This window comes from Ooceraea biroi, chromosome 14, assembly GCF_003672135.1.
Source record: "Ooceraea biroi isolate clonal line C1 chromosome 14, Obir_v5.4, whole genome shotgun sequence".
NCBI classification, from domain to species: domain Eukaryota; kingdom Metazoa; phylum Arthropoda; class Insecta; order Hymenoptera; family Formicidae; genus Ooceraea; species Ooceraea biroi.
Window position 1 is genome coordinate 6,737,457 of NC_039519.1, and position 27,757 is coordinate 6,765,213.

The window sequence follows — 27,757 nt, forward strand, 5'->3', positions numbered from 1 at the left end:
ATGGCGGAGCCGAGAAGAGCCAAAACCGAGGAAAGTATGTAGGCAGAAGAGCCAATCAATATATTGCTCACTGTTTTCTTCTATTCAAAAGGAATCGTTCACAAAGAACTTCTACGCAGTATTAAGCCGGTTAAACGGTGAACGCTGATTATTATTTGGGCGTTCTGAATCGTTTGTGGAACAGGATTCTTCAGGTTCGGCCTGAATATTGAGAACAAAGGTCTTCATCGCTTCTGCACGATCTGCAGTGGCGCACAAAACTTACATGATTTATTGGCCAGAAAAGCCAATGCTCGAATACCTGTATTTACCTGATTCAGCTCTTGACCTAGTGTGATTTTGTATGGCTATCCTCAAAACTCAAGTTGACAAGAAAAAGAAAACGTTATTCAAAGGACTTTGACTGCGATTCCGAAAACGGACTGCTTTGAAAAATTTTTTCGAATCGCTTCCGACGTTGTATTGATACAGAAGAAATCTATTTTGAATAAAAAAAGAATGAAAACGAAACACAGGTGGTCTGCTTCATTCGTCTTGTATTTTTTTCAGTAGCAATCATCGTAGAGACTGGAGAGACCGTGTATTTTAGTGTATTTAGTGTATTTTATAAATAATAATTACAGAAATATTTTTTAGACATACTAAAAAATAATTCCATAATTATTATTTGTTGAAAACATTTTTAACTCATAATACATTATGTTTATTTTTTATCACGATTCTCAGTATTCTAGTAGATAATTTAAGACGCTTATGAAATATTTATTTCTTCTTATTTCTATAAGAAAAGAAGACTTCTGTCTATTTATTTGTTGTTAAAGGATACTTAGGATGCCAAAGATACTAATGATGATTATAGAGTATATTTCTTGTGCGAGCGTTGAAATCTTCGTCGCACAGGCATTGAAGTTTCTAACTTGACGTCCTCATCTCCGTGATTATAGAGACTCAATCTCCCACACGCACACATAATTTTATTTGTATCTACTGTATCCCATGTTTTTATGATCACTACATGCTCATTGTTAAAAAACAATAGAAACAACGTTTATGATTTTTCTTGTGACTAATCTATCATTTAGAACAGGCACAAGAAATCGGTAACAAACGTTTGATATGCGAACACCTTGTATATACATGTACTCCGATTGATGGTTTTGGCATTCTGGGATCGTTTTTATTATCAGGCATATAGTTATCGTCATGAATGCGAATGGGCAGCTACTCTATCATCGTAGTGAAAGTTACGACAAGTTCCCATACGTGGCGTTTTCTATTTAGAACTATAAACATATCAACGGCGCTGTGAATTTAATGATGTTTTAAATGGGACACGATCTGAATAATTAGTAGAATGCTGGAATTTGAAAATACCAACACACGCTTACCTACATAATAAACATTACTTACTTTTCAATAAAAAGGCTTTCGTAATAATTTAAATACCATTTGTATTGAAAAACAAAATGAAAAGATATCATGTTTATTGCATAACATGTCAAAATTGTAATAAGTTTATATTAATATTAGATTAAAATATATTAATATATTTAATTAATATAATATGATAATATATTAATATATTAGATTATATTATATAGTCTTAAATTAATATTCCCGTTATTATCATCACAATTTAATTTCCATTAGTGTAGTATATCAGGAACGCTGTTATAATTAATGTTAAAGCAGGAAAACAACCAGCAAGAAGCCTGGATTTATCGCGATAGAAGGATCATTTCGTATATCTCTAGCTACTAATAATATAGAAAAATATAAACGCGCGCTAGGCGGTCGTGCTCGCGCGCGCACGTAACACGCGCGGCACCTCCTTCGGCGCGAGCACGCACGAGTTAGCTCGTCTCGCAATTTACTCTCCATCTCGATTGGCCCACTTGCTAAACAGGACAAAACCGGAAGAGCGACGGCGGCCCTGCGCCGTGACTAGAAGGGAGGCGCGGAGGAGAGAATTCACTCGACTTTTTTATTAGAGCTGCGAGGCCGCGAGAGAGAAGGATCGCGCGACTAAATCGTGGAATGGCAGCGGCAGAGGAAGCGAAGAGACGAGCGGAAAACTGATTCCCTCGAACCCGCATAATGCTTACGGGATACTGAGAGGATGGCAGAGCACATAACGTAGCAGCCCCTCAAAAGTCTTAGAAAATCAGTTATTTCGTCAATTATTTACTTTCAGCGAAGAAGAAACGTCGGTATCGCCAGGAATACAGAAACTGCTAATAAATAATAATAAAAATAATATAATAATAATAAAAAGTCGAAATGAGCGAACAGTATATTTTCCAACAATTTCCCAATTAGTGCGATAGTTTAAAAAAACACCTTTAACAGTAAGGAAGACACGATGATAAAATAAAATTCAAAGCAAGAAAAGGAAACGAGCGGAAGACTGCGAAAAAGAAAACAGTCGTAAGAAGAAGCACGGACAGTCGCGAAACGCGGCTACCGTTTTTGATTGGCACAAAGCGAACGCGACCCACTCTTGGTTTCAGATGGAACCAGCAAACTGTGGAAACAGTCTGCTCATTCGTGTTCTATTCCCGCATTTCCGCACCGACGCCGCCGGACTGCTCGGCATCTCTTTGCTCCAATTGGCACGTGGCCGCAACCGGGAAGAAGCGCCAGCGATTGGTCACGACTCTTGCGCGGACTTAGCGGTATTTAGTCGCTGCTGGGATAAAAGCGACGGTTGCTTAGTACGAATTAGGACGTGGGGAAGACCGTGTTACTTTTCACTTTTCATCTATCGCGCTCTGCTGTTTACTACGGCGTTCCTGCAGCGTCGTGTGATAACGGTACACATCCAACGTCACGGTATCATCACGCTAGAATTGGTGTACGCCTCGATACAGTCCTTTGCTTTCCTTCCATCGCATCGACCTGAGTCAATAGCTGATGAAAACTACTGTTATATTATTATTTAATTTGAACGACGAGAAATTACGTTAATGAGAGATGGCAGATTGTATTTTCCCACTTACGATGGCTTTGTACATAAATTAACTCGGTGCTATTCTTTTTTGAAGAAATTTTAAAGAGAACTATATCTCTTTGCTGAATGCAAAAAGATATTTTTGCTGAACACAAAAAGATATAGTTCTCTTCAAAGAGGCATTTTTGCTGAAACCTGAACAGGTAAGGAAATCCGTAAATTTACGAAAAAAGACAAACTTAAAAGGTCGCAAGCCAGTAGCAGGAAAATTTATGAAAAAGGAACAAAAGCGAGCCGGCTTAAAAGGTCGCAAGACCAGTAGCGTCAGGATAATTAGATGGCGAATCATCGTTTCTTTCCAGCAACGTAACTGGGGCATGGTTTTTCCCGTCCAGCGTGGTTCTCGGTAAAACAATTTTATGAGTAAAGCAACGAGCGTCACTTTGGTCCACTACTACGAGATCCGCGCGTCGGTATCTTGGATGGTAGCCACGCATAACAGAATCAAGCCAGTCGTCCGCTTCTTTGGCCGCGGCCGTCATCCGCGGGCTTCGGAACTAGGTCACATCTTTTTCATCGAGCGATATTGACAAGGAACGTTTACCTAGTTACGCTTTCGAAAATAGGGCTTTGGGCCCGCGCGCTCATCGTCATCGAAGCTCATACCTCATCGGTTGCGGCGCGATGTGGTGCCCCTCTCGTTACACCCGAATCCGGAACCTCGTTCGGGCACACGCGAGTGGGACCCCACGCTCCTCGGAATGTCCTCATTTTTTCGGGGTCTCGAGGACCGCGTGACTTCCTCAATGTAACGCAACCAGATGCCCGTCCTGCTCGTGTAGTACCGCGGCACGACTTACTTGCCCCTTTTCGACATGCACGTACACACGGCTTTTCGTCGCGTCTCTGTGATGGTTGTCCCAAAAGGAAAATTATAATACCGATAATTTTTCAAATACTGACTACAGAAAAAGTTCAGTTTAAATCGAAAATGTTTGATATGTTAATGAAATTCGTACTTTCTCTTCTCCGCATTTAATAAAATATTCAGTCAGTCAAAAGTTTTAGTTCGATTTTCAATGTCGTAGACAATAATGTTTGATCATAGATAACGTGGTAATTACTTGGTTAATGAATATTAATTTGTTTCTATGAAATTGAGTAAAGTAAAATTTGACACAAAAATCAAACCGAACTTTTTTTAACTAACGATAATTTAATTTAATTTAATAAGATGCGAAGTGAAAAAATTTAATAAAATTATTAGAAATCTAGAATTCTCGAGAATACATGGCTATTTTCGAGAAACTGTAACAATCAAGAGTCAATTTAACTTAATTGTAAAACTGATTAATAACGATAATTATCATTTAAGTACTGGAAGGATACGTAACATGGTTGCTTTCGACTATGCACGCTTCTTAAATTACTCTCATGCGACTCATTATGCGGCAGACCGTTCACCGGCCGTCTCGGGGTGATAAACAATTACGAAACGGATTGTTAAAAACGGCAGCAACCTGCGCATATTTATGTAACGACTGGCGAGTTAGCGCTGCTCAGGTGTGGCTACGAGCGTGTAACGGCAACTGAAATAAGTTTCCTTGTTAGTTTCGTGTACTGTATGTGTGTAGTGCATGCTGATCGATCTTTCCCTCCCCCCACCCTGTTCTCTCTTTCTCTTCATCTATCTAAAAAATGGTTACATCCGCAAGAGTTCTGTAAAAATAAATCGAACATAGAAATCGTAAGTACAAGGAAGCGAGATAAAAAGAAACATTATTTAAATAATAAATGACAAAAACCCCTATAATAAAGGAAATACAAGAATATAATGCTTCTATTAAAATTTCTGTTTGCTATACGATTCTAGGATGGGAATCTTAGAAATCGGGAAACTGGAGATTGATTCTTCCTATCTGTAGTGCACTTTGTGTGTGGTGTAAGATCGAGCTCCGACACTTCACAGAAGTTTCACTCGTTGTTCCACTGGACGACTTGGTACGTGATCACGTGCAGATGCTACTGCCTGCATGTACACCGCGTAAGTAAGTGTATTCGTGCACGCAGGCTTTTTCACTGGAGAACGGCCAGACAAGTCCTTGGCAAGGCCGAACGACGCATCATCCAGCTACTTTTTTCCAATTAGCATCCTTTCGATAATCGTCTCATATAGCAATTTCGTTTCCAAATGTTCTCCAGGAAATTTTTATTGCGATGGATTTGAAACTTATACTTGTCATTTTGGCACGAGGCTGACAATATCGAAAACTAAAAGCTGTGTATGATCGAGTGCCAAATAAAAGAACACCAGGTGGTACTTTCGGTAATACACACAAACGTATAATTCCTGCATAACCCATTGTAATCGAATCTAATTTGATGTAAGGTCTTAAATATTTACGTCTTCACGGAATTTCTGTCTTTGTATCATTCTGAAAAGATATATCCTGGGTCCCCTTGTTTCCTTTTCTCCCCGTTGGGGCTATCAATTAATACATCAATCAAAGTCAACGGATTCCACTCGTCAAGCTCGTAAAGGTGAAAGCAAAAGGTGTTTGGCGACCACATCGGGAGCCGCAAACTGTTGTGTTGAAAAATCGCCGTAAACTTTTCACCTCTTCGTAAACCCTCCTGAGTCGCATTTCGGAGCTATTTAGATTTACACAGAAAAAAAAACAGAAAAGGGCTTTTTCTATTTATTTACGACTGTTTAGTACTATCCAGTAGCGGTATCCCATAGCGACAGCTATGTAGTAGCGGTATTGTAGTAACGGATGCTTTATTTATTAGATTATTTATATTTGATGTTTTATTTATTAGAAAATATCGCCTAAAATAATCGTAACCAGAAATTAACGGAGTCGTATTGTAGCCTTTGATTATTCAACATTTGTAGAACTTTGTTAAAAGATTCCTTGTTGCAAGTATAATTAATGCGAAAAACTATTCACTTTAAAAATAAAAAAAAATAAACCATCTCACGGCTTTTTTGAAGTGGAAAAACGAAGACGCCATGCTGTCACATGTTGTCCACGAGGGCTCAAATATCAAATTGCCGCCGACAAAAGGGAAATTCTAAAGCCGTGCCAAATTTTATGGGGACAAATATTTCCGTGTTTCACAGTTGGGTCTGTATGTTCACCGAGGAACACGTCTATAAGAAACGCCTCGCAATATTTAAACTTGTACTACTTAACGCGCAATACAGATGGAATCCCATTATTTACGGACCTTACTTTTTATGGCTTTAAAGTGAAAGGAAACTTTTCGGACTTCTTTTACACGAAAAAAGCTTAAACACAAATATAACGTTCCTGTGTATGTGTATGTGTATGTGTGTGTTACATACACAATTATATTTCTTAAATTTATTTTTTAACAAACAATTAAAATAATTATAATTGTTTTTGATAACAAGAAAAGTATAATTTTCTTATGTTATACAATTAATGTTATAATATCATTTTATATTTTCTTAATATAATTGATATATAATTGTTGCCAAAGTAAAGAAAAGCGACGCTTATTTTTCTACGTTTCCATTTTCCGTTTTGCCGCACGGAATACAGCACTTTAAAACTTAATAAAGAACATGGTATGAAAAATTAATGCACAAACAAAGGTCAGTTTAAATCAAATAATTATAATGGAAGAAACGTATTGTCAATGGACAAGTTATGATTTGTTTGGCCTCCACTTTTATTGCCTGTACCTTGAAGATTATTAACTACCGTTTCATCGCTGAAGGTTGTACTCCATTTAATATTCATCAATAACCAACAAGCGCTATGAATTACCATAAATAATCTGGACCAAATACATAAGTGACTAAATTATTCTCATTCACATTGGCTTCGATATAAACTCGATAATATTAAAATAATTATTTTCATGTTAATAGAAAATCGAGTAAAGTAGAATCTAGTAAAGATTTTTTGAAAATGTATGAAAAGGGTGATCAGCGTTTTTCTCGTTTCGTTCTCACAACATGAGGTGCAATTGTACCTTAGTATTTTCGAATAAAACTCACATGTAACTCATAATACGGTTTATAAAGAAGGAACTGTGCTAGCTGTCCTGTGAAAAATAGTCCCTACCATGTCGTGCTGTGCAACATTGCATAGACCATCATATAACATCACAATAAACCTTAGATGTTTAGAAAAAAGCAATTAAAGCACGTTGCATGCTTGGCACGTGACCATTGACTTTTTAACATGTGCATTTCATGACATCTGTAATCCACATGTTCGCTCATGTTTTCCGACACGCGTAATGTGTCAAACCATTGTACACACCCATGTGTCACTCATCAATGTGTTTCATCAAGTCTCCTAACTGCTCTCCTAAGATGCAGACAGAATCTTTTGTTTAACGGTTAGCTATTACGATTTTTTGACAACATAGAATTATTTTAACATTGTTTTAAATTTTGATGCACCAAAACTTATAATTTATTACTGTCAAAAGTTACCAGGAATTTGGGCTAAGAATTTTTACCTTTGTGTATTGTTGGACCCCAGACTATTGTAACACATACAATAGGTCATCCAACGTATAAAAGCAGATATGAGTTACTCTCTGTTTTATCTTAAGAGACGAGGACATTCTTTTTTTTATGGATTGGTTTCTAAAGTTTAGAATTAAAGCGAGTAATGTATTAACAGTTATATATCTTACAATAATGGCATACGTGTCAAGGTGAAAGAATCGATTCTCAGGAGAATTCGGATATAATAACATGTGGCGCGATGGCCTCCTGTCTGTATGCGCTGATTCTCACGTAGAAAGAAGGTGGCCAAGTGGTACTACTAGTCGCAGCAACGAAAGTGTAACCGAGTGTTTCGCCAGAAGTGGGGCTTCGTTCCGTCCAATTGTCGGGAAGAGGAGCTCCCTCCTGCCTCCTCTTTTCGCGATGCGACCGCCGCGTTCTGTACGTATATAACTCATCATTTTATATCGCACCAAGAAAAAAAAGCAACCTACCTCAACACTTCCGCCGCGTTCGGAGGGCATAAGCATCGACGCCTAAATCGAAAGTTATACAACAATTAGTGTGACGCAAATGATTGCAATACGCGGCGAGCGCGCCCGTTATTCCAGTGCTCACCCACGTTACGTTATTGCAACGGCTTAATGAATTCGTTGATGTGTTCCTTTTCAATTTGCTCCTCTTGCGAATTCCAAGCGAGAATTTTCTTCACGCACGTACGGATATTTTTCTCAAATTTTTCATGCTCAGTCTTTAAGGAAAAGAAACAGCCGCGTTCTTTGAAGAAATGGTTTTCTCCTCGGTGAGCAATGTTTGGTCACGCATTCTACTTTATTAGATAATTAGATATTATTTTTGAAAAAAATTAAAATTCTACAAAAAGTTTTGAAATCTTCCTCGCTTCATACATCTTTATAATAATTTAAGATTCTTTGTTAATTAAGTTTCTTTGTTAATTTCCGTTTTCTACAAGTATTACTATTATTAAAAGATTTATTTCGACTCCTCTATTGTGTCGCAATAAACCTTTCCTGCCTTTTCGTCTGCGTCGGAAATCTGACGTCTTCTATTTCAAAGAAAGAAAAACTATATGTTGTGGAATTGTGTTGAAATATAATAAAACATATCAACATTAAGTACGGTTCAGCTTTTTCGAGGATTAACTTTGTAGAAAAACTTGCCTCGATGGTGGAAAAATCTTTTCGGTTTAACTGTATTTTGCAAAGTATTAGCGAGAACCCTTTTTTGTTCTTCCTAAAAGTCCCGTTCAAAAACTTCAGGTCAAGGTACGATCGACTGACACGAATTAGAGAGAATAACTGTATTGAGTAAAAGAATTTTTCTTTCAGAAAGATACGGGTTTTCTTCTTGCATTTATGGGCCATCAGAAGAAAAAAAGATGCTGTCGTCTTGCATCCTTTTGACAAAAAATATATGTTTTTGTGAACAGAAAAAGACATCGGTTGACTCCAATATATACATATTCCTTTGTATGTGTGTATGTACACGTGTGCACGTTATTTTATTATGTGCGCAAAATAACTCATTTATTTTAATATTAATAAGATTAATTAATAATTAAATAATAATTTTAATATTAATAATATTAATAATATAATTAATCATTCTTTTTTAAAAGAAATTGAGCCTTTATTACAAAACAACAATGAATATGCCAATCCTCGAAATATTTGATATCATTTTCTAATACTTTTATCCATCTATCGGGCAGCTGAGTCCCTCTCGAAAAAAGAAAGTAAATAAAGGTTCAATTTCTTCAAAAAAAAGCACCGAATTAATTTGCACGCCTAATACGATGCATTGCTAGCAAAACCGTTCCACCCGTAAAGTGTCTGATGAGCGAGCGAGCGGCGAAAAGAATATAATTAACTGTATGCATCATACGCAACGAGTGTATGTGTGTCTCTATGTGTGTATGTGCGCGCCTCAGTGCGAGTGATCCGCGCTCGCGCGCATTCAATGGCTGCGATAAGAGACCATGACGAGGTATGTGCTGAAAGCGTATGAACATCCCTTTACTCGGGAGCCTCTTAAGTCCCAGGAAAATGTACGGCCCGCTCCACAATCTACAATGGCGGCCTCAATGGCGTATATGCGCGTTGCGTGCAATTCCGTGACCAAAAGTGCGGAGCACCTTCCATCAAATTCTATCAATTCTATCAAATATTCTAACAGAATATCAAAGCGCTGAGTAATTCACTTACATGGCTTATTATACGATATTAATTAATATAATAATGATAGATGGTAATTAGTACAATATTAATTATTGCAGCAATGTTGCAAGAATTTTACAAGATTACTTCAATATTACTGCAAGCTTCTGTGCTGTAGGGGATATGGCATAGAAGCTTGCAGCAATGTTGTAAGCAAGCTTCTGTATTGGGAATACTCGAAAAGAGAATTCATATATGTATATTAGGCATATATTTTCTCGTCATTTTTTTATAAACCTAAAGAAACAAAGAATTGTTAAGATAGACAAAATTAGTACATTATCTATGCGCATAAAGAACTTTTTTTTATTTATTCAATTTTATAAATTCTGTTCGCTTTTGTACTCGCTTCTTCACATTCTCTTTCTTCGTTAACAGTCCTCTCTCTCTCGTAGTGCGCGTTATTAGTGAAGGTAACTGTGTAACATTTCGAAATCTCGTTTCTGCCAATTAAACTCAAAACGCGAACGCGCCGCAAGAAGAATGAATTCTTCGTTGGTCAACATGAATTTACGGCACTACATATGTACGGTGTTGTTACGTGCTACTTGAAAAATGCGCGAATTGCATTTGTCAGTTTTCTTGATTTTTTAAATATTCCGTTTGTACCTTAATGATATTATCGTCTACTATCGCTAATATCATCACAGAGTTATGTACTTAAAGCGACGTGGAAACTTCCGTCGAAAGCGAATCGATTCGCTCGAATCGTCATCGCGAGCTGTCCTTATTTTTTCGACCCAATAATTCTGCTCCTGTACAAAGTTCCGCCAGTCAGTAATTGAGTGACCAAAATAATGCATGAAATGTTAGATTTAAGACTCTTATTAACATATAGGTCAAATTTAAACATGTCATCAGTTATTTTTAATTTTACTGCCTTATTAAAAACTAATAATATTCATTAGAGATTGTTTCTAATACAATAAATACTCATATAATAGTAATGATAAAAATAGAAGAATTTTTTTCTAAAAATCTATTAACATGGTCATAAACTGAATCGAAATTGTTTTCGGTGTAGAAAAAAAAGAGGTATTGATAAGCAGCTTATCGCATAGCAATCGGCGTGTATATCTACATTAAGAAAGAATTTGACTAATATCCAATTATACAGGATTTTAATTAACTACTAACTACTTTTTTTCTTTTCATGTGGGTATATCAGGGAATTATCATCGTATATCGATTTATCATGAAAACCAATTAAAAGAGCACGGAAGTATCATATCGCACAATCCTACATAGGCGTTCTCGCCAGCGTATATGTGGAACCTTTTCCGATCTTATCCTTGAGAAATCGGAAAATTTTTTAACATTATATATAAGAATATATTAATATTAATATTAATATTTATATTAATCTTCCACGATTATGGAGAACATTTTGAATGCACATGCAGAAATCTTCCGTCTATTGATTAATTTATAACGGAGGCGAATCATGTTCATTTCAGTATCTATTGGTTTTCGATGACGACACTGCTGATGCCAAAGAAATGGAATGACGGGGGTAGTATGTGGTATCTACTCGGTGGTGGAAAGCATATTGGAAGATAGCGGAAGAAGAGCAGCAGCGAATGAACGTTGATGGTGGGCCCATTGACCGGAGTGGGAGTACTACACGGAGGAGTAGGGGGTCCACTAGATCGTGCGCAGCAACGAGGCCTCATGGCAACGGACCCTGCCGGCTGACTTCGAGCAAGACCCCTCACAGTAAGGGCTCACAAGCCAGACAGTTCATTTCTGCTTCGGCTTACACTAGTTTCGGAATTTGGGGCGATCCCAACTCTTTTTTCACTTCTCCGGTGAGAGTGCGGGATACCGTCTTCATTCGTGACAGGACGCTGGAAGTGGTACACGCGCTCGACCGATCCCGAACACTGCGATTACCGTATCGTGACCAAGTCCGGAGTGAGGAACACTTTTGCGCGACCTTCTTCGGAATTCCCCTGTGATAGTGGATGTGCTATCCGCCGCGTGAGTCGTGCGATCCATCGATCGATCCCGAAGGGCGACATGGGTGGACCAATGTGCGCGCTGAGAATCTGGCAGAATCAATATTTCCCCGAGTGGTCAATTATTCTTACCGATTATTTCGACCTGGCAATGTGAAAAATCACGTGGGATAGTTACAATGTTTCGCAAGCTTCTGTGAAAATTGAAATAGAAGGAAAGAGGCGTCGGCAGAAGAACAATACTCCGGCGGGAGCAAGCTATGTTAGAGTAGGAATTTCTGAGGCTTACATGTTTGTTATCGAGAAGGAAGCATTTTCTAGAATTCCCACAGAAAGTGAAAGAAAAGTGTAAAACCAGCGACAAGAAGGACGAAATAAGTTTTCGTCCAGCAACATTGAGCAATTTAAAAAGGAATGGAATTTACGAGAGGGATCGTGCAAAGAAGTCCTAAATAGCTATTACACTCTACTCTGGCCCATGAAAGCGCACTGATCTATGAAGCTCAAGGACATTTGAGATCAAAGAAAAGTCAGCCCGGATCAAGAACGATAATATGTTACGGTGAAATTTCTTTTTTTGATTTATGACCGCCTTCGCTTGAGTCATCGTCCTTTACGGAAGCAAAACGAGCCGACGAGGAAAAGCGACGGGACAAAATTCACCTTTTCGTCCCTCTGCTATCAGTGCTATCATTTCGACAACCGCAGTAGATTTTGCAAACTCTCTGCAGCTGCGGTCGGCCCCGTTTGTTCCGCTCCCGCGACGATCATCTTAAGGAATCCTATCGTTCGGTTTCAGTTGTAAGTGCTCCGCGCCAGTTTCTTCGGCATTCCGCCGAATAAAAGGTGAATCGCGCAAGTCTGTACAAGTGTTAAAAATCCGTCGCTCAAGCTAACTGAACCATCAATGATAACACAGTGCATTGCTTTTTGGATAGATTTGCGAGAGAAGATCCTGAGGCCACCAACGGTATCATTCTGGATACCACGTTGCTTATATGTAAGTATATATTATTATGATTATAATATATTATTATTATTAAGTTTATTACTGTTTACCGCAATTAGCATTACACAAAGTATGCGAATAATGTACCTTGTGATACATTCACGTATTATTCATACATTGCGCTCAACGTGAAAATTGGGTAAAGGATACAAGTTCGAATTATCAATAAATTCCGATGACAGTGGATTCCATAATTTTATAAATCGATTGTCGTCTGGCAGTTCTTGTGCTACATACGTCACTCGGATTACCACGCTTTCTAACGACAGAACTTCGTTCGCCACTCAGGATAAATAGCCATCCATTTGTGCACATGAGTCAATTTCGCGGCAGCATCAGGATTCTTGAGCTTTCTGAGCTCGCAAATTCTATATTTTCGCAAACTTTTGAACATCCGGGCAGAGCGGCAAAGTAATTGCTTTCGATTCAGAAAATGCCGCTCTGCCGTAAATCTAGTAAGTAGTGAAAGACATGAAAAGATTTTAGAAAAAGACAAAAATTCGAGACTCTTGAGGAAAAGATTTTAAAAAAACCATTTCTTCTCCAGTCTGATTTGACAATAAATCAAACTCGACTATAGAAGTACGCCTGCCATAAAGCCATTAAAAAATGTTAATTCAAATGTTTCAAAGAAAATATTGAGCTGAAATAAAATTTCAGAAAGTTGTAGAGAGAACGTTATTTCTGAATTTAGAAGATTTTGAAACGTATATTGAGAATAAAACAAATGTTTTGCTTATTGCATAGTTTACTCAGTTTATAAATGTAACGTAAAGTTGTATCATAACATAAAAGAAATTTACCGTTATTAATATTACACATACACGCGTGCCCGTGCGTGCACACGCTCGCACGTGTCCGTGAGCACACAGGTAGGCACGCATGCACGCGACGTGCTTGATTAGATAAATTTCCGCTAAAACTGAAGGGTTCTAAATTTCTAAATTTGTGGCATAATTGTTCATTCCTGCAGTAGCCCTTGGGCATGTTTCATAAAAATTAGGTTGGCCATTAAATATTCGGACGCTAATGACGGCGACATAAACTACGTAAATTATGGCAGCGACAAAGATAGAGATTGCTTAGTTTGCGGTGAAATTTCTCCGGAACGACTTCCTAGGCTGCTAGATTCGTTAGTGGGGGCCCCAACTTGTTGCTCGAGGTTGTAGACATCTCGCAAGGCGGTTCGTTGCTCTTCGAGCAACGCCAATCCGCGATTGGTTCGGGACAGTCTCAGTGTCAGGTCGTCGATTTCTAGCAGCGCGTGCTTTTAATGCAATTCTTCTCCGTGCAGCTCAATTTTGATCGAAATTTGTTGTCTCTGCATGTGATGAAAATAGCTCAATTAATAGTTAATTAATTGATAATAAAGAATTTGGTAGCGTTTGGAAGGATTTATTTATATCGGTCGCGAACGAATCATATCACTTGATTTGATTCAATTTAAATTATCTTTATATTAGCTTCTATTCATTTAATATTATAAAACTATAATAAATAAGTCATCAACATAATTCTTATACAACGTTATTAGTTAATCTGATTAGTCAATAATTGTTAAATAATTGTTAAATAATGATTAATATCATTAAAACAAATGTATTACTTAAATGATTGAAAAAGTTTCGATACAAGTAATTTACAATCTTTCATTTTTTGCATTAGATGTTGAATACTATATATTAATACAAATAATTACTCGTTCATTTATCGTATCGTTCTTTTTATGCTAATATAATATTTATGCAAATATAAAAAAGTGTATTTCGACAAAGAATTGTACAAAGACAAAAAATGGGTACGATAAGAAAGAATAAACAGATTAAAATCAAGCAGGTCAATTTTATCTTGGAATTTATGGGAGACCGATGCACATTGCAAAACAGCGTTGCAAGATTAAATTACTACAGATACATAAAAACTTGTGTCACGTACGAAAACATTAAATAAATGAATACAACGCTCATTGTGTGCATTGAGAACCCAAAGCGAAAGAGTGAGAGAAATGAAAAATACAAGCAGAAAGGGAATGCAAGAGAGACGAGGAAAAAGAGAGGAAAGATCACGAGAGATAGGAAGAGGGAGAAAGAGCAGCCGGCAGCGAGAGAAGGATGACGGAACAACAGTGTAGTGGGGTATTCTCCCTCTCTCTCTCTGCTCCTCGCTGGTGCCGCGCAGTGGCTAGAGAGTAGGTCAGTGTACCACATTAACCGGTACTTCGATGAAGGTAGAGGGGTCTTCCGACTCGTCAGGTTCCGTAGAACCTATAGATACGAGTCTCGCCTCCACGGTCGCTCATGGCCGTCCATGAATATGGACGGTTCTATGGATGCCAGACTGCGCGGCCGCCCGCGGTCGCTCACGGAAGTCCGCGAAGTTGCCCACGTGCACCCACGTAACACGCGGAAATCTGCATAATGTAAAATGCATTAGCTGAGCGGCCCGCTAAATAATCTCTGCCGAAAATCCTCGACCGCCTCGAGGGCGCCATCACATTTTGAGAAGCGCAAACCATTGCTTAGGGGCGGCCGACGCGGATAACGCGAGAAAGACGCCCACGGGGCACTCGAAAGCTTTTATAGATTATTCGGATGTAGTTTCGATGTGGATGAAACGCGATATCTTTTCGGATTTTATTCGGATTCGTACCAGAGCGCAATTGAAGAAACTCTTCCGAGATTGCATTCGCTCGGGGGCATTCGCTTCGTACGTGCGCGCGACTTCCCGCAGCGAAAGTACCATGAAATGCCGATAGACCGGTGTTGTTTCGGACTCGAGCACGGTATGCGAATGTCCTCCAATCCGCGCGCACTTCCTCGACGGCGCCGCCGTCTCGTCCTCGTTGTCTTTAACCTTTACCTTAAGGGTCGTCGCACTTTCTCCGACGGCGGAGCGGTGCCAGGTTGCCGCTCACGCACGCATCTATGTATCTAGCCGCGAGTTGCGGCGCATTTTGATGCTAATGCTCAGACAACATATATCGTTTCAATGACGGAGAGAGAATGCGATCATTTTCTCCAGGAAGGATTCCCTCAAGAGTCTTGATGACGATTCGAGGCTTTGTAAATATCAGAGTATTCGAAGTTGGGTCTGCTTCTTCAGGTTCAGTTGTAGACACAAACAGGGTTGTTTTTTCTCAAGTTTGGTCAATAAGTTCTAATTCGCATCAGAGTTTTAGTGTAAATTTCAGCGCTCGAAATTTTGACGAAAACAACAAACTATAAGGAACAGGCAGTGGAAATGTTGAACATGCTGAGCCTCCTAGAATTAAAAGTTTTAATTGGATTTTCATATATTATAAATATTGGTATTTAAAAAATTGATATTACAATTATTAATTAATAATTGTAACCAAATCTTTGTTGTTTACTTTATAGCAAACATAACACAAATATAAAACCAATCATGTATCATGAAGCATCTAACTCAAATTATGGTGTCCTAACGTTTAAAAACCTCAATTTTATCACCTTGAGCAAGAAATGCATTTGGAAAGCTATCGGCGATAATCAAAGAAATGTAGCAATACTCACGTGATATTTTCCACGTGCCCACATAACGACGATTAGCATTTCACCAGGTTACTAATGAAACCGCTAAATAACCGTGCTCGAATATACCGCTACGATAGATAAGAGATAGTACCCTCATTTGGCCTATCCTTTGGAAGGTATTAATGTAGGAGTCATTAGAATAGAGCACGAACCCTAGGTACCCATATCGGTATTTACCGATAACATTCCATATTTCTATCCAGAGGCATCAGAACGATCCTAATCTTTTTGGTCATTAGAAAGTAATTAAACATTCCTCGAAGCTCATAATGGACAGTTTATGCGATCACGTGTGTCTAAAGTATACATAATTACTGCTTCACAAATATATCATATCTTGGATCTACGATACCTAAAATCGATATCTCTTTATTGATAATTAAAGTGAAATAAATAACCACATTAGTAAGAAAAAATAACGCCTCCGGAGTTATGATCGTGCAGATTGAACAGTCAAAGAAACGTCTGCATTCTTGCTTATTACTGAAAAAAGGAAGACATTGAAGTCAATCGGAAATCGGAAAGTCAAGTTCTCGATCGGGAACGAATGAACGTTGTTGTCCGTCGCGGCTGCGTAACGAGGCGAAAAGATCCATTCTGCGTACAGCCGGACACGGAAGTATGGAAATGAATTTCACGTTTGGTCGCGTCTGGTTCTGCGTGCTACGGTGTGGGTCACGGGTATCGCGCGGTTCCCAACCGGTCGCCCACCGAGCGAGCGAGGACGCGAAGAAGAGGCTCTCGCGCGTCAAGCGTGACTCGTTTCGCCGATGTGGGTCATTCACGGGGAACCGCGTTTCGCACGCGCCATTTTTCGTAACGAAAAGGAAAGCCGTGGTCGGCCGGCCGGCTGACTGGCGAGCGCTAGCAAAATCTGACTGGTCTTGCGTAGGCCTCCCGAGCTTCTCGGCTACCCGGTAACGGTGCCTCGGCCTACTTCCGTTCTCCAGTATACGCGCCGATATAGTTTAGCCGGGCATAGTCATCGCGCGGGCAAGTGTGCCGCGCGATGCGCGCCGCGTTTCTTCCGGCTACCTGACGGCGAGATGACGCGGATTTGCGAGACTCGGGCTTCTCCGTGCGAGATGGAGAGACCATGATGGATAAGATTTCAACTTGTACTGCGGACTCAAAATGAGATACAACGTGGAAACGTTGAGAGCTTGACTTTAACGTCTTGCTTTTTGTAAATTGGAAATAAATAGTGCCGAAAGTACGGCTATAAGCACCAAGAGGGGACGGAGGGAAGGACGGTGCGTAGAAGTACTCACGCGCGGGCGGCACGTGCGGGCGTGCGCGCGCGGCAATCGCGAGAAAAATCGCACGCCCGCCTAGAAGTGGGTCGTTGCGGAAACCACGGCTCGCACGCGCCATTTTTCACAACGAAAAGGAAAGCCATTCGGGCAAAATCTAGTCGATTTGCGTAGGCTTCGGCCGTGCAGCCGGCTGTAACGGTGCTTCGTCCTACTTCGGACACCCCACCGCGTGGCACGAGGCGGTATGGTTTCGGCTTGCAGTCACGACACGGATATTTGCGAGTAGCATGGCGGTCCGCCGGGTTTCTTGATCCTCCGCTGACAAATGAACGGAACAGAGGGATAAGAGAGATGTATAGGTATCCCCCGTGGACACGCATATATCACATGACAGTGCACACGCAGTGCACACGACTGCCATTGAGAAGCTGAAAACTGTTTGAGAAAACTTACATTGTTCCAAGAACGTAGATTTTCAAAAATACCTACCACTTAGTCGGTAGGACAAGATACAGATCTTTTTATTTCTTTGTCTTTTGTTCGCTCTTTTTATTAATAAATTTTAGTAACAACTAAAAAAGTAATTTATTATTAATTTATTTTTAGAGATTTATTATTAAAAAAAAGCTAAAGCATGGAAAGTATTAAGGTATTGATTATTATTATATGGCAATAATTTATATTATTATAAATATTAAAATTCTTCGTAATTATTGTACGTTCCATTAAAAGTCGTTTATAATGTCAGCTTTGTTACACTACTTATTACAATTACATTTAACAATTCTAAGCAATCAAAATTTTGATTTAAGAGATTAGTCGAGACAATAGAATTTCGGGAAACAACCATGAAAGCATAGCTGCTTAATGACTTTAAGCTGCAGGGGGGAGGGGGAACCTTAGTCATCGTGCACGGGCACGTAGTAAACACTGAAAGGCCCCATACAAATCGGTGCGACCGAATTCGTCGCTCCGCACGGATACCTGTTGATCCCATTGATAAGTGGCTCATCGGGACATTGTCGTAGGCCCGAAAAAAATTGGCGTGATCGATCATTATCGGCTCCCCCGCGCGACTGCGTCGTGTGCATCGGCGCCATTGGGTAACGGTACTCGGCGAACACGTCACGGCGAGAGGGCCCCCCATTCTTCCGCCTCCCGTGAATTCCGGGATCCCCCAAGAGTTGCCACCGGTGGTGGGAGAGAGTGACTCTCCGGAGCGTTTGCCATCGGCCGCCACTCGACAAGGACGGACTCTAACCGACGACAAGGACGGACTCGGCCTGCTGAAGTTCGTCTGGTAGGGCACGAAGAGCTGGGACTTCACGAAGGGGGATGATGATGATGATGATGATGATGATGATGATGACGGCAAGTGCTCGCGGAAACAACTGGTACTGCCAAGACGGCGGACCAATTTGCATGTTTCTCATAACGTGCTACCGAGGCCACGCGGATACGTCAATCGGAACGGAGAGAAGAAAGGATGTTCAATTCGAGCTTTTCGCGGCAGGATGTGCAAGAAGAGCGCTTACACTGCATAAGTAGAGGTTCCCTGTTGGAAGTTGGTAGGAGGTTCATCGATTCGGAAGTGCGTAATTGTCGTTCGATGGCAGTTACATTGAGAGAATCCGGAAGAACCAAATTTATGCGTTACTTGTTCTCCATATTTTTTGCCCCCGAATTGAGGCTTTCATCCTCGTATCCTCGTTTTGTATCCTTCTTCCACCTGGGATTTTCATCTGACAAAAGTGCTCGTCTTTTCGCTTGCTCTGTGTTGTTAGAAATTTGATTGCTTTAATATTACTTTAGTGTATTAATATGAGCAGATTGGATGGTTAAAGATTTTCTTACTTACAGTATTCTTTCTCGAAAAAAATTTATTTTAGATGAATCAGAAATAATTGATTGTATAATTTTTATAATTTAAGAAAAAGTCTCCGTTTGTTTGTGCATTGCCTTTAAAACGATAGATTATGTGAGATGCATTATGATACGAATAGGAGAATTGATCAGTCGTGCGTAGTACGACGTAAGCCGATTGTGGAGTGCAGGTTTTTCTACATGAAGATAAAATAATATTCTTGTTTTATGTGCTATATTAATATAATAAAGTTTTATTTTTAATATTAATATAACAGTTAAATACATATAAAATGTGCAAATGTAGTGCAAAAATAAGATCATACATTTTACTGTGTATGTGCATTACACAAGTGAAAATTAAGTATGTGACGTATCATAAATAATTTTATATATGATACACGTAAGTACCTGTTCTCAATTGTTATTAATTAATGTAAATGTACATATTACTTAATTAATGTAAATATACTTATTAATTCTGATTAATTAATGTAAATATACATATTATTGTTATACTAATAGACTAATACACTATTAATACACTATTATAGTAAATAAAATATGTTAACCTCCATATGTCTATACTTTTATGCGCTATAGAATTATAATAACTGTTAGAAACGTGAACACAAAATTTTATGTCATAACATATCCATTCACGGATTGCTTCAATAATCTGAAAGGTGTCATTATTGGTTCTCTCGAATTTACCAAATTAGTAACATTGTTTTGTAACGATCGAGATTTAATAAGAGGTTGAATAAATCTCTTCCATGTTCACCAAGCACATCAATGACTACACACGCCTACCCTATCTGTCCCTTGTAAATGTAACATAAATAGATAAAACGGACCAACAATTCAAAATAATCTTGAACTACAGCTTTATAAATTATTGTTATTTGAAAATTACATATACTATATATATTCCTTCCAGCTTTTTGCATTTATTGCAAAATCTATTATATATCGTATAAACTTAATAAACAACAGTTTAATTATATTAATAATCCAACTAATAGATGTATGCAGTTTACTGAGCTATTCATATAGTACGAAGATGTTTAATGCATATACAATTTTTGCACGGCTTGTGCTAGCACATAAATAACATAAAAGTGAATTGCTTTATTATCACTAAATGCACTTCTATTATCTAATTAATTCTTATTGCTATTTTATACTCTACTGCAATATTAATAATATTACATATACTATATATCATAAGTTTACTCCTGTTCCAACTGTATCAATATATTTATTATTATATCATATACGAGAGCAATTACATTTATTAATAATATTATTTGTTATAGAATGGGAGTTCTGCCAAACCGCCAGGATGCACGGCATCCTTTCCCTCAAGTAATCCCTGACCCTGAGGAGCACAAGCAACGTAATACAAATTTTATGGAACAACATAGGATAAACTGGAATTCAAATAACATCAACCAAATGATATACAAGATGGCTGCAGGTAGAATCGACAGTTTAAAAATACCCGCAGTCCCAACCTCGAATATAGTAACACAGATTGATAGGAAAGCTGCATATTACTGCAACATAAATAATCAAGCTGTGAACAGTACGTTATTGAAAATACAGTGCATGTAATTTTAATAAATTTTGATATGTTGTATGATCTACAAATTGTGGACATTTCCAGGCATTCTTTTAAGTAAAAAGATATAGATTTGAAATTGTGAAGAAAGAAGTATAAATTATCTTGTCTTGCATGTGTCTACAATGTGATCATATAAACATTTCGAGTAATCTCTTTATATTTTATTTCATTTTGGGTAATCTCATTTTTATGGTGATATAGTATAGTATCGTGTGCGTGCGTGCGCGCGCGCGTGCGTGTGTGTGATGTGTAAAATAAGTACAGTTCTGGCATTCAAGCTTATTTGGTTATAATAATTATTTATAATGATTATATATATTTTATAATTCAGTGTAGTACTAATATAATCTATTTACAGTAATAATATTAATAGTAGTCTTACAGATTATAATGAAATAAGCATGCGCATCAGAATTACTATCATTATGCCACGAAGTTACTGAAGATAAAGGCCGCGGAAAATATCGCGGGCATGATTTATTTGTAATAATCGGCAGAAATTAATCTCGATACTCGTTGAATTGAAGTTTCCCTCTCCTGCACAGTTCCACTCGTATTTTGTGCCTCCTCATTTCTTCTTTGCTCCGCCGACTGCGGTTCCTTCGCGCGCGTTCGCGCTACAAAAATATATTTTTAAACGCGGTAATTTGGTCGGCTGAGTGTACTCGGCCATAGCTGGCTAACGTGCCACTAACCCAGTTAGTCGGAGCAAGTCTTTCTTCTCGACAAAGACAGAAAAAAAACAGAGAGAGGGAGTGAGAGAGAGAAAGGAAGAGAGAGAAACAAGGAGAGGGAGGAGAGAAAGAGAGAAAGAAGAGTGGGATTTGTGCCTACCTACACGTCGAATACATGTATATGTACACGTTGTACATGTGTGCAGATTATGTGTGTGTGTGTGTGTGTGTGTGCGCGCACGTGTATACGTACATACATAAATACATATAAAATATTCCACACACACTGGCGCTCGCGCGCGCACACAAAACTTTGCTAATGTGCGCGTGCATAGCAAACGCATGTGCGATCGTCGGATCGTACTAACCGGACAACCTACCTATCTATCTACCGTACGAACGTCGATCACGAGCATGCCACCGAGTCGTACGACATGCCTCGCTTGTTTCACGGATTTTACAACTTTGTTCTTCCATTTTTTTCTTTTCGCGAAAATGGACACGTCTTGAGAGAGTAGATGATGGATTCTTTCCTGAAAACCTTGTATTTATCATCATTCTGGGTGGACATGGATTTAATTGTTATTAGCATGAATTCTTGTCAGCATGGATTGTGATCGCGTCGTGATAGTACGTTTTATATGATTGGAGAAGATAGCGTTGTTATTAGTTTCCATAAATTATGCATAAATTTTCCAGTACCTAATGCGATTTTTTCACGTTTGTGCATTGTCTTCACAGTCACTGCGAATTGGATCCTTCATGTGTTCCAGGTACCCGCGACCCCGCTGCCGGTTGCAGCAGCACCAGCACTCGCGGCAGTAGTGTGGATTCGTGGTGGAATTCTAGCTCTGGGTCAGCACCGTCAACTGCGCAGCCACCTAGGTATGACAAGACGTCGCTAAATAGTGTCAGTGGTGGCTACGATTTTCGTGGACGTCTCTATCAAGACACAAACTGTACATTTGCACGATCGCAACCACAAAAATTCCACCAATATTTAAACCATTGCCAAACAGTTGCTCGCAATCACTATTTTCAACTTCAGTCGAGGCAATCTCATGTCAACTGCAACTATCGCTACGATATTTCGGCGTCCACGACCACCGCGTGCGCGTCATCATATATCGCTGATGCGGACGAGCGTGGTGCCAATAGGGTAGGTCCGACCGCCAACCATACGTACAACGGCTTCATCTCAGAAAACTTGTCAGGCAACGAATTAAATCGCCCGTCGATCACGGAGAACAACGTGCAACCGTACACCACGTGTTCAGGACAGAACACTGCTATTCTTTCTCCCCTGTTGTCCACCACGTCATTCACAACGTCACCCACGTCGACGAACGCGCGCAGCATCGCTGCTAGCACCACGACGTCGGCCGCCGCTGATGCGCTGAACGGCGGCGTGCTGTCATCCCTGAACATCCGGAACAAGACGGAGACGGAGTTCCACGGTGTGCGCGCGGTAGAGCGACAGCCATCGGTCGGCGAATCGCTCCCGTCGTCTCGACTGCCATTTGCGACATCCAATTTAAACACTTCCTTGTTGAGCTCGCTATTAACTACATCACACATTAGCGATATTTGCGGAAACGCTCGCGCGGGCCGCAATACCAGCGACAACGACGAAGACAGAGACGACGGCAATAATAACGAGAGAGGCAACGAGGAAGACGACGGTAAACTTCTCACGAAGAATATCAAGATCGAGAACTATTCCCCGGATACAACGCCGGTGATACAACGGATACAACGGGAACAACTCGAGCAATTCAAGCAGCAGGAATCATCTGTGATACGAGGTATCAAGTTCGAGAATACCGGTCTCGCATTAGATACGGACCCAGTAGCGAAGGAGCTACACAATATCGGCGCGAGGAATACGGGAGGACACGACGAGGGAGTTGGTACCATCATCGGCGCCAGTAATTCCTACAGGAACTATACCAAACAGTCGAGCATTTGCGCAGGGAGCAGCTCCAGCGGATTTTTCGCGTCACATTCCTCGGACGCGATTTCACCGACTTCGAACATTGTGACGGACATGAAGTACGAAACACAGACGGGCCCTCCTACGACACCGTCGCATCTGACCTCTTCTGGCGTCGAACCGCCGCACAGTAGTCAGGGCACTGGAATTGTAGTCGGTGGCTCACCGGCCGAGGTCGTCGATAGCTTATTGCTGTCACCCTGGGGCGCTACCGGCCAGGACTTCCTCGAACCGTCGGATGTGAAACAAACGACTGGATTACACGAGTGGGACATCCTCCTGGAGCCGACAGTGGGTGTCGCGTCCGCCCAATCGTTGGCCGAATTGAAGCCGCTACCACCTTTTACCGGTTACACGGGACATCTCAGTATCAATGGCATACCGGGCCATCATTATCATACGATAGCCTCGTCTGGCCAGAGGTCATCGATACCATCTGCATCACCCACACCGTCCTCCAATCAGGAATATTACGAGTCATCCGTAGTGTCGTCAAGCACACCGTGTCCCCAAGGAAGCCAGAAACAACAGCAGCAACAGCAGCAGCAACAACAGAATCATCAACAACAGCATCATCATCACCATCAGCAGCAGCAGCAGCAGCAGCAGCAACAACAACAGCAACAACAACAACAGCAGTTGCCGCAGTCAACGCAGCAGGTGGATTATGATATTGAGGACATAGCGGAGATCATCGGGTCTGCAATCGCGGACACAACAGTGCCTGGCAGCGGAAACGGGCCCAGTTCGGAACAAGATCCGGAGGCCTCTAGAGCTTGGAGTGACTTTGATGAATGGATCAGTATTGTCTCGCCTAGGACGCAAGAGACGACAGCACCTAGCACATTTTCCCAAATTTACGTGACCACGACGCCGTCCACGCAGGCTCAGCAGCACGGCTCAACGCTGCAGAATCTGCTCTCCCATAATTACGCACCCTTGTTGCAGGCAAGACTGCAGGCCGGAAATGCCGCCAGTCTTCAGAATGCATCCTGCGGCGAAACCCCATCGTCGACGAGTCCTTACCCGATCAGTCCGTCAAATCAAGTGTCCACGTCCTGCAGCCCTGAACAGCAACGACAAGTGCACTCGTCCTTAGCGGCGCCTTCACACATCAGAAAGCGGTCGCGGTCTTCGCCAGGTTCCGGACAGAACTCGTCCAAAAAGAATCCAGCCGCTGGTGCCGCGACGTTATCGTATGGGACGGAGTCCAGTTTAATCGGCAAAGAGAAACCCGTACACAGATGTCAGATCTGTAATCGGGGTTTCCTCAACAAGAGCAACATCAAGGTACATCTGCGAACGCATACAGGTGAAAAGCCGTTTAGGTGCGAAGTGTGCGGCAAGTCGTTTAGGCAGAAAGCGCATCTCATTAAGCATCAACAAATTCACAAAAGGATTGGCAGGGATTGAATGATCTCTGTTCTTATTCGAGTGAACCTATTTAATGAGATAGGATAACAATAGAATAATAAAATACGTAAGGTAGAAGTAAATAATAAAAAAATAAGTATGGACATATTCTAGATTACGCTGTGTACCTACAATGGAATATGGCGTGACGGTGTGATGGCCAAGTGATTAAGTCGAGTATTTAAAATAATATTGAGGTATGATGTTCAGTTGATGCTTGACTGTTGATATTCAACTATAAAATTAAAAAAGTTTTAATTAAAAAACTTAATTTATATTATTATCAATTTCATTAGAATCAAGATATCGATCTGAAAAATATTTTTAACAGTCTTCAAAGGTTTACAGTCAATCAAAATCAATTTTAATGACGATCATGTGACTCTGTAAACAAATATAGACTCTGCATACGAAATTCGATCATTAAGACGACATGTCTCTAAACATCTAGCTGTAATTTAATGATACAATTTCATAAATGCAAATCCATTTTATCATGGTGTACATGAATACATTATTATTATGTGAACTACGATAAAAAATTCGGCAAGCCGATAAAAAATATCTGACAATTAATGATCTAAATAAATAAAAACAAGCGTTTTATTTATTTAGCGTAAAAATATTGAAAAAAATATAATAAAATCAAATTAATAGCATAAAAATTTACAAATGCAATAAATGAATAAACGTATATTCTGCAGTTTGATGTGGCCTTTCCGATAAATCTAATATTATAATACATAGTGATTCCATAAAATCATTTTTTTATTATTATATAATATAATAATAATAATCATTATTATTATATCAAGAGATATTTCAAACTTAAACGTCGCTTTTGTGTGTGAAATAATTTCTGATCGGATAAAATTATTAGTAATTTTATACTGGTTTATATTGATAATTTTATAAAATTATGATTACGATTTATCGGATTTGCTTTCTCAATTTTTATATATCAGTGTATCTATTAATATCAATTTTAATTAAATTGAATAAAAAAACAATAATTAGTAATATAAAAAGTATATAACCAATGAAATAATATGAATAAGAACAATGAAATTTTAAGTAAAAAAAATAGCAAAAAATTTAATAAATTTAATTTTGATAAAAACTTTTTAACATACTAAGCAATATGTTAAAATCCAGTTACCTTTAGTGTATTATAAAAATGAAATTATTTTCTATAAACTTAATTTGTGTGTGTTAAAATGTGTATCTTAATAATGATTTTTGTGAAAAAATAGAATACACTTTAATTGTATATGTAAAAGAAATAATACTCTCTCTCGAATTTACTTTAGATGGTTGATGAACAATGCTTACGATATGCAATTTTATAGATGATGTATACGTGTACATATTAAGAGACGTTGTTACATCTCGCCCAGCTATATGATCTGTCAATCTATCGTTTGCAATTTTTCGAAAAAAAACGTGCAAAAATACAAAAGTGATTATTTCTTAATATTATAATTATATATGTTTTAATATATTTTAATCAATACATCTGTTTGTTTGACCAATATAAATTATACACGTCATTACCAGAAACAATTAGAAACATTTTGGAAGTTTTTCTCATCGGATTCCAAATGGACATTAGGATGTCGGCTAAAATGTTTTAGATATCTCGGAATAGAGTCGTAGTAACTAATCTTTCATTATTTAGTTTGAAATACTTGTACAAATGAAAATACTACGGGTCCGTGCTCAGGCATCCTAGTATGTTGCCAAAATTGTTACTGCGAGAGTTAATATTTTCCAAATAATATTAATTGTTTCTTGAATCATTTTATTGAAAGAAATGAAGACAAAAAAATTTTATTGCGTGACAAATACAACTTATTAATGTTGCATGAAAATATGTGATTTTACGGTAATAATTATATTTAAATAGATATTTCTATATCATTCTACATCAAATTACTTTACATCAAATTACTCTACATCAAATTATTTCTATATAATTCTACAACAAACTTTTATATATCATGATAATATTGATGTACAATCGTATCGAAACCTAAAATTGAATTATATCGTTCGTTTCACTGGTTTCCTTTATTTATGATTCGAAGCATCAATGAGCATCATAGGATAGGAATTAATAATTAATGAAGTTATTACCAAGGCGCGATCGAGCACGTGTTGATCGTGTTCAATACGTACCTTAATTCTTTTATAAATAATGTTAGCAAGTAGCCTCTAGCTCACTCCTGTTATTTATTGCGCTTTTATATCATGCTCTTTAATGTCCTTCGACATTTCTCTTGAGCTTTCATGTAATTTTTCGAGATTCTTCCGATGCCTTTCACATCGCGCATCTTGTAAAATAGCTGTCTTTTCCTCCGTTCTCTTCTTATTTAAGCTCTATGTAATTGATCTTGTTCTTCCTCTCTCTTAATTTATGATCTTGCACTGTATGTAAAATATTGTATGACGTATTATTCGACTACTGCACACTCCTCTCGATCCTGCGATGGAAATATTCATGTACGAATCTTTTCTGTTTTGTAAAGATACTAAATCGATGAAAGATGTATATCTGCCTTCGTTGGGATCGTTGCTGTGGATGCGAGCTTTCGATAGATCGACGGTAGTGTTTAATTATCGAAAATATTGACTATCCACATAATCATTGAGTTCTTGCAAATATTGTGCTTGCAAATATTTGCTGTTGTGTTCATGTAATTTTGTTTGTTCATTGCTCGATCTTCGA

General features: G+C 39.0%; 1 protein-coding gene across 1 annotated transcript; it reads left to right on the top strand.

The window, feature by feature from the left end:
- LOC105283302 lies at window positions 1-25,590 on the top strand. Its single transcript, XM_026974814.1, has 6 exons — window positions 1-34; window positions 185-303; window positions 2,511-2,714; window positions 3,154-3,356; window positions 20,642-20,910; window positions 22,337-25,590. The coding sequence occupies exons 1-6, from the start codon at window positions 1-3 to the stop codon at window positions 25,027-25,029; spliced, it is 3,522 nt and encodes a 1,173-aa protein (XP_026830615.1). The 3' UTR covers window positions 25,030-25,590.
- The last annotated feature ends 2,167 nt before the right edge of the window (window positions 25,591-27,757 follow it).